Raw genomic sequence first — 9,456 nt, forward strand, 5'->3', positions numbered from 1 at the left:
ATAGATCGATCGACGGATAGATAAATTGAGAGATAGTGTATCAAATCAACCCATAATGTGGCTAAATGAACAATAAGTATCAAATCAACCGATGACGTATTAAATCAACCAATGACCTAGCTAAGTCCGAGAGTAAAGATTCCAATCAACTGATGACGCATCAAGTAACAAAAAAATTATCAATCGACCGATAAAGTATTATAAATGGAAACTAACTGAATATAAATGAGTGTTGTTCCCAAACTTAATAATGACACCTTCAGAATAACATATACATATATTACATATATTACATATATGGAGTATACTGTTTTCGTGATATCACTCAAAAATCACGAATCGAATTTCATCATCAATTTTGGAAATGCGAACCAATTATAAGTATTCCTGCCGGATGAATTAAAGATACAAAACACGTGTGAGTATCTTTATCGACACATTTTTCAAGTTGGGAGGACTTGGAAAAAGTTTTCAATATGACCGATTATAAAATTTCGTTACTTACAACGTCAGTATATCAAAATGACAACAAGCCTTTACAAAATAATCGCAATCATACCCTTCCGTAATCGGATAACACTAGGTCAAAATTGGTAATACACTAGTAATAAACATAGACACAAAACAGCACAGAACAGACAGTAGAGCACCGATACACACTCATGTTAATTAACTCTCATTCTTAGACTGAATTGCAGGTAAATCTGGACTCATTGCTCAAATGAATTCCTTACAATTACAATTACTTAACTTTGCAAATTACTCCCGTTTAGCAAGCCAAGTCAACAGATTTTGTAGACAACCTATATTGCTTTTTCTTTCCTTTTTATCCTTTCTGTTGTAATTCACGTCGAGTCACACCTTATTACGATGACATCGCAAAATTATTGAGTAGTCGTAAAGTAAATAGTGTAGTGCTGACAAAAAGAAAAACGCTTAGGCCAAGAAAACTGAATAGTTTGTTTCTCATTCTCGCGCGCGTCAATTGAGACCCGTCGCGTCAACCTATTTTCTGCTCATGAGGAAATAAAATGAAAAAACCAAAAAATTACGCGACGGTAGTGCATAACACAGTGCTGTATAATACAGAACTGTAAACAAAATAACTGACACTAACATTCCATTCAGAACTGTACACATATGTCACTGTTATATTAAGCTGACAAAACTGTGCATTGCTGCACTAAAAGTCAAACCGCAGAACTGTTTCTATGCAAAAATACTAAAGCAATGCTGTGCATTTATCTCTGCGTGCATTCCTATGTCGTTTTCATGTTTTTCGCTCATTCTTGTTGGTTGAAGAGTAAAACAATGAGAAGGAAAAAATCGCGTCACCGCACCATTTTTGCAACATGTCTGGGATGAGAAACAAACATATTTGTAACAATTTACGCTAAAAGGAAAAAATAAATAGAAGAAAAGAAAATTGAGTACGAGACAATGTGATAACTAATCGATCTATAGATCTATCTATCCACCTATTTATTGAATTTATCGAATTGATCTATCGATCTATCGATTATCTATCTTTCTATCGAATTGATAGATCCTTCATTCTATCGATCGATCTGTCCATCAATTTATCTATCGATCGATTGATCGATCGATCGACCGACCATCTTGCAAACATCGATAGATAGATCGATCGATCTATCGACTGAGTGATTGATTTATCTATCGATACATTGACCTATTTATTTATTTATTTATTTATTTATCTATCTTTCTTTCAATCAATGAATCGATCAATCAATCATTCATCTACTTATCTATCTATCTATCTATCTATCTATCTATCTATCTATCTATCTATCTATCTATCTATCTATCTATCTATCTATCTATCTACCTATCTAATATCTATCTATCTATAAATCGATCGATCTATTGCTCCCATGAATCGCTTAATCAGATATTATCAGCTAATTGATACGTTATTGGTTGTTTTGATGCGGTATTGGTTGACTTTTCTACATTATCAGTTGATTTAATCCGTTATTTGTTCATTGATACGTTATCGGTAAATTTGTTGATATGTTATCGGTTAGGAAAAATTACTACGTTATCGGTAAATTTTTACTACGTTATCGGTTAGAAAAATTTACTACGTTATCGGTAAATTTTTACTACGTTATCGGTTAGGAAAAATTACTACGTTATCGGTTCGTTACTACGTTATCAGTTGATTTACTACGTTATCGGTAAATTTTTACTACGTTATCGGGTTTGATACGTTATCGGTTAGTTACTACGTTATCGGTTGTAACAGGCCTCTACCGTTGCCAAGGTTTTGGTGGATAATTTCATCAGCCGTTTTGTAAGGGTCACCCTTGGAGTGTCATAGTGATTTGGAATGGAAATTCGTGTCGAATGTGTTCAAGGAAGTATGTGCTTTGTTGGGAACACATAAGACATTTACCACCCCTCGTCACCCACAGAGTGACGGAGAGATTGAACGTTTTAATCATTTCTTGGTTGTGTACATATGGTCTTATATGGACACCAAGGACGGACAATGAGATTGGGATGAAAATCTGAGTCTGTCGACTGCAGCATACTGGCGTACTCCTCACCCAGCTACAGGGGAGATGCCAAATATGCTGATGATTGGAATGGAGACTTACTCCCCCCTGGAAGCAACGTTAGCAGCTGAGTTTCCCGATGATGTGGAAGATGTTTCCACGGATTTTGTAATCAGTTTACGAGATAGGTTCCAAGAGACACGCGAGCAAGTGCGTGAACGGCTTAATGTCACGGCAAGGCGACAGAAGTTGAGTTATGATCGTAATGTCGCCAAGAAAGGTTTCCAAGTTGGTGACTTTGTATGGCTTAGGGATGAGCGGCAGAGAAAAGGATATGCCCCTAAATTGCAAATGATGTTTGAGGGTCCATATCTGGTTGTAAGCCGGATATCAGATGTGGTGTACAGGATCCAGGAAACTCCCCGTTCTAAACCTAAGGTGGTTCATTACAAAAAATGGAAGAGGTATACTGGGAAACCGTTGGACTCTTGGTTGGAAAAGGTGAAGTTGTTACCTTTAGATCAACGACAACAGATTGGTAAGCCAGGTGAAAGTGTTGATGTAGAGACCAAGGGTGGCGGACATGACGCGCTGAGTCTCCAGTTGAAACCACTGTGGAAATAGACAGTGATATCAGCACCATTCCAAACGACCAGTTGTCTAACAATTCCAACCCTGAGGTCAATTGTTCCCCTTCTACCTTGTCTGGAGACGGTAGCCTATCGGTTCCAGAGTCAGAGGTCATGGACGAGAACAGTAAAGACGGTAGTTCAAGTGTTGAGAAATCTGATGATTTGAATGATCAGTCTGCAAAAGCTGATGAAGCAAACACTAACCCTTACCCTAGGAGAGAGAGGAAAACTGCTCAGTACTATGGATTTACTGGTATGATTAGAAATGCCTTTGTAAATGGGTGGACCTCACGGTCGAAAGCAGGACAGATCCTGGAAGTGTAATGCTGTACGTTAAGGTGTAACTTTAGGTTGCATTGACACTGATACTTTTGTAGTTGAGTTGTTATTGGTTTAACAAGTGATGTGGTAATGCAGACCACTGTTAGACAATGTGTCTTGTTTTTTCGTTAGACAATGTGTCTTGTTTTTTCTTGAGTAATTAGACTCTTGGTGTAGTAGTTATTCTTCTACACATATACACCCATAGACAGATAGACTGTTGAATTGTGCAAAGCTTTCTTGTTAAGCAATTGTTGATATTACTTGGTGTTAATCTGGTTTAAGACTAATGATGTTTTACCTCGAATCATGTGACCGTAGGTGGTCCCTTTTTATTTCATATTAAATCATCAAAATCTGACATGAGACAAGGGATGTGCTCTTGCATTGTGCTGGCCTTCAACGGTAGATACACATCATTGTTTTCTATTCTTTTCGTAAGTTTCACGGACGTACTACTGCCTGGACTCCACCGGCTACAATTAACATGGTTGTAGGTATAGCGATTACCTATGAGAAGGTGATAAGTCTCCCCTTGTGATTTATTTCTGTTGGTTGACCAGTACGGATTGCTACTGTGTCATGGCTACCACCTTTTAGTTCGAATCACGTTTTTAGGCAGTGATTACCTGATGATTACTTTGATTGTAATTTAAATCAACTTTACATGACTGACGCTATAGACTGACTAACGCTCGACAACAGACATACTTCCTTATTATTTTAATGTTACCAGACTGAGTTTTTGTTGTACTACAACGGAGGGCTCTTGCATGTAGGCAAGGTTGTTGCCCTGTTGGTAGGACTCAATAGTAAGGAGTGGAATTTTCGGGGGACTGAAAAGGACGGGAAAGGGGGAGTGTCGTAGAACGAGGTGACGTTTCTATGACGACATATGCAGTGCGCATGCCCCAATAGGACTTCTTGTCAGTGTCTTGGCGTGTAAGGACTGCTGAAAGTTGCGTGCCTTGCAGTTCTTGTGATCCCTTGTGAAATTCGCTCGGACTGTTGAGGTCTACCGACTGCAATTCCTGCACAGGGTGGCAGTAAGTGATCGGATGCTGGCTCCACTTGGCCTGGACGTGGGGAGGCACTGGTGCAGCTATTCGTCAATAGCGACTGGCTGAAAGCTCTGTCAGGTTAAGAATTCCTTTCAGCCGGCAGTGGATAAAAATTCTATCCAGTTATCTATAGCCCTGACGCGATGACGTGCCACTGCCATTATCCAGAGCCCATAAATAATTATGTTTATTTTATGGTAGTATTGGAACCTTTTGTTTGGATGCAACCACTTTGCTGATGTGCTTATTCGACTGTTAATGACTGATGCTACAAAGGTGCAATGCTATCTCTCGAAATCCCTCCAGCGCTATAGATAACTTAGTAGAACTTCTACTATTTAAGAATGCACGTTGAGTTGAATGTTCTCGTTGAAGTGTAAAGTAATATGAGTATTTATCATTATTTTAAAACCAATGATGATGGGGAAAACTGTAATAATATTTACCTTCATTTCGAGTTCATGCAACTTTCTCTGACATCGTTTTCGTTGTTCTTTCGCCATGTGCTGAAGTGTAAATCCTTCCATCCTTCGTACATGATCCAAATTTCTGAAGAAAAAGTCATCAACTTCCTAGGGGAAAAGGAATTAAATGCACAGCGTATGCTTTACTACATCCATTTATAGTGATATGTGATATTAGTTGAGGTAAAAATAGATGATATTTGTTGTTTAATTCTCATAATTTCAAGCCAAAACTTCATTTGGAGTCTATGAGATTTGAGCATTGACACGTGTTCACATTTGTCAATAAGTGACTGTTCTCGAGAACTTTAACTCCTTAAAGGACAAGTTTATCTTCGGCTAAATGTAGTTGTATCTCATTCAACTTGTGTTCATTGTTTAACTCATAATATAAGCGTTGATAAACTATTCAAAAAACCCTATCCATATGAAAAAATACTAGGGTTAAAATCCATTTGAGCTCTAAGTGGTCCCTGACTTCAAAGTGGTCCCCGTAGTTGTAATTGAACTGAAATTTTACGCAGTCCAGGGATTCCATTCCTATATTTGCATAAAGTTGTTAAACTTTGTAACATTGCCAATACTAATCTGTTATTTTGGTCCTTTTTGATATATGCGCTCACTTTTATTACTTTTTCTAAAATTCCGATGCATTTTACAATGCCAAACCAGCCCAAACTGCACGTCAAATTTTTCACCTGGTTAGGGGGTCTCATATTAGCATCATGGAGATTCGATTGCGCTGCACACGGCACGGACGAGACCAGCGACCGCGACCCAACGATCACTGTACGGATATGCGGATGTCCATATGGCCTAGCAGTTTACTGAGTGAGTACCAGCTCAAACAGTCATTAATTTCAATCTTGTTGCTCGATGTTATATTTCATACTCGCATACAGGTGTTCTGTTTACTGGGTAGCTCTGCATGGCAGGGCTGTGTGTTACCGGCGTTATACGGCCTCCCACCACATGTGTTGGGAGGTCGTATAACGCCGTGCCGCTAACACACAGTCCTGCCATGGCTATGCAGCAGAGCTATTTACTGGGTAGTTTGCTTTATGCTACGTTCCGACCATGGTTCTGACGTTCTGTTCGTAGACTTTTACGGAACAGAACATCGGAACGTACATAAACTACACTTATACAAACTATCCAGTAACAGAACGCCTGTGTGCGAGTGCTGATTGTCTTTGTCCAAAATCAAATTACACTGTGAACTTACACAGAAACATTGCACAATGAATGATGGCCTGCGTACGATGCTGTGTGTTTCCGGCGTTACATAATGCAGAGCTAGAACTGCTGTACCTCTCTCGGGGGGAGGGGGAGTACTTGTTCAGAGAAGTAGTAGGGGTGTGCGGCCGCAGGTATAAAACCCAGGGCCCATTTTAGACCTAAATCTCGTTGTTTTAGGACCCAATTTTAGACTTCTATGACCTGTGACCCAGGTCAACAGTCATAGCGTCAACATTTTTAAAACGGAAAAAGCAAGTATTTGCCCCGGCAAAGCCTACCACTGTAAGCTTATACTGCGTTTAGAGCTATTGTGTTGCTGGCCAAGCCATGATTCCGAAAAATCATGAGGAAATACTAACAAATTTTGTGAAAGAAAATGCCTTTCACTCTCACCAAATTTTGGTCCAGCTCCTGCAAATTATCAGTCATCTGCAGTTACAGTCTGAGTGGTGTTTTTTTTAAAAATTACAATTCACAACAAACCTCGCTGTTTGTCTGTAAAGCAATACTACTTCATATGGCCATGGTCGACCTGAATAATACTAGGAGCAGTAGAGCCACTTTGTTTGGGTATTTTCTATTGGGCAAAAATCTGCCATATGTAGAGTTCTGACAAATCAGTGACAATGTTTTAAAACAAAGTCCATATTTACTTTAAGCCAGGGGGTCTCTGTAATGGTTCCCCTGCCACAGAAAAGATATCCATGCTTATTGAGTGCAGCTCAGAACCCTGCTAGCGAGATGGGAACAGACTGTTGAAATTTGTTCTTGTGTGGCACTCAAACTTCACCCCATTTTAGACCATGGTTTACAGTGGAATTGACCCCCCCCCCCCCCATTTTGGACCAAATTGCTGAAATACCCACCCCATTGGGCGGCGCATATACATATTGGCAAGTAATAGAAGTTACCCCCCCCCCCCTTGACTGCTCTTTGCCAACTTAGATTTTTTAACCGTCCGTAGTATTTTGGGGAAAGGGTTTTAAACACAGTTTGTCAGGAATTTATGATGATACTTGAAAGAATAGAAATATACTCCAACACCCGACCCTGGCCCACTAAGCCCCAAGGCTGTATCATGCACGCACAGGAAGCAAATTTAGCACTTTGAGGCAGCCATATTGTCTAGTTTCCATGTGTTGAGTTCATACTCTTACATGCCTTGACATTGTTTTCATTGTAACTTAGGTCATTTCACATCATTGGTACAACGTACATTTCAGTGACTTTGAATGACAAAGTTCTTTTACGTCAAGGACTGTGTCATCAGTCTTAACTGATGTCTAGCTGTAAATTCAAGCTGTCAATTTAAACTGAATACAATATGATTGTGCTCATGGAATTTGTGTCCATACACTTTTGTAATATATTGTCACCTAGCGCAGAAGCCATAGATAAAACAGCCGAGCCAAATCCCCAATCTCAGCCTCATGTGTGTTCAGCACACAATTTTAGTCTTTACGATTACACCTATAGTGTACTCATTTATGTATTTTGTTATGTCTCCATTTCAATACTTACCGTAGTCATAATTTTACATATGTGCTTATAATGAACAGACCTGCTTTGAGTCGGTTTTTAGCTCATATTTGGTGTGTATAAATACCAAAAAGAGATTATATTTAATTTGCATACATTTTATCTTCTGATAATGATGACTGGATTGATTTGCTTACTGGTAATAAATTTTTCAATTTTAATCTCTCCAGATAACAGAGTTCTTGAAAATGATGTGGAAAGATCAGAGTTATCACTGCTTGCTGATTTGGACCATGCCTACACGTTTTAACAGGCTGAATAATAAACTGGTGACGTACTCAAAAATTGGCGACCAACAGAAAAGTAAAAAAAAACAGTATTTCCCCGCACATACACACCATGATCATACCAGAAACAAGCATGATGCCATTTACTTATGCACAACACACGAATGCCAACTATTTGTTGTAATTTTATTTTCCTGTCATATGATTATTAGTCCCCAAGGACACCGTCCGGGGGGACTTATAGGTTTGGTCATGTCCGTGCGTCCGTCCGTCCGTGCGTGTGTCCGTCCGTCCATTCATACAGATATCTCAGAGACGCCTGGAGCGATTTTGTTCAAACTTGGTACAAGGATAGTACCCTACCTCATACAGATGCACGTCAATTTGTTTTACAATGTGATCAAATTTGGCCGTGTTAGAGGACTTTTTAGTTTTCACCTCCATAGACTCCCATGTATAAGGCAGCTCTCCATAGACTCCCATGTATAAGGCCAAGAAAAATAAAAATTTAGTTTCTCATCGTATTCATATTGCAAAAAGGATGCAGTGACACAGTTTTTAGTCCCCACAGATAAAGTCCAGGGGGCTTATAGATTGGGACATATCCGTCCGTGAGTTCATCCGTTCACCCATCCGTTCACGCAGATATCTCAGACACTTTGACAAAATGTCACGTGACCTTGGTGACCTTTGACGTCAAATATACATATTTGTCCATAACTCAGTAACCACAAGTGCTAAACCTTTCATATATGGTATGATAGGACACCTTATGACGCCACATATTGTACCTCATTAATTATGTGCATATCTAATTTTGAGCGAGCCAATAGAGCTAGAGGTCTGATTTTGGTATATAGGGATAACTTAGCAATACAATTGTTTTGACAAAATGTCATGTGACATCGGTGACCTTTGACCTTGATTATACATATATATATATATATATATATATGCACAACTCAGTAACCACAAGTTCTTACGCTTCAATTTTGATAGGATAATAGACCTTAAGATGTCACATCTTGTACCTTATTTATTATGCACATATGTATTTCTTGGCTGGCCAATACAGCTAGAGGTCTGATCTTTTTTCCCGATTTAGAACCATAACTTAGACATGCCTCTTGTTTCAAATTGGGAACAATAACATAGACCTATGTGCCCATAGATCTGAACATATACATGTACACTCCAGTGATACTTCTTAATGACCACATTTCCCTGCCCCATCAAGACTAATACTCCTATTATGTGGGGACTATGTCATTGTCAATGACTTGTTTTTTTGAATTCTCGGAAACTCTAAAATCATGTTAAAAGTTTGAATTTAAATGCTACTTCTTAGGCTATCGATACTGTTATACACTTTTTTGGTCTTTAATGTGTCTTACTTGAAGAAAACCCTTGGAAAACTGAGGATAATTTGAGATTGGTTTACAACACATTTG

General features: G+C 38.9%; 1 protein-coding gene across 1 annotated transcript; it reads left to right on the forward strand.

Annotated features, from left to right (window-relative positions):
* Window positions 1–2,588: 2,588 nt before the first annotated feature.
* Window positions 2,589–3,146, forward strand: LOC139126234 (uncharacterized). Its single transcript, XM_070692281.1, has one exon. It carries the CDS (start codon window positions 2,589–2,591, stop codon window positions 3,144–3,146), a length of 558 nt encoding a protein of 185 aa, XP_070548382.1.
* The last annotated feature ends 6,310 nt before the right edge of the window (window positions 3,147–9,456 follow it).

The sequence above is a fragment of the Ptychodera flava genome, assembly GCF_041260155.1.
Source record: "Ptychodera flava strain L36383 chromosome 3 unlocalized genomic scaffold, AS_Pfla_20210202 Scaffold_27__1_contigs__length_13241970_pilon, whole genome shotgun sequence".
In the NCBI taxonomy this organism is placed as follows: domain Eukaryota; kingdom Metazoa; phylum Hemichordata; class Enteropneusta; family Ptychoderidae; genus Ptychodera; species Ptychodera flava.

Coding starts and splice junctions, on each gene's coding strand:
- LOC139126234 (XM_070692281.1), top strand. CDS start 2,589: ATGCCAAATATGCTGATGATTGGAATGGAGACTTACTCCCCCCTGGAA.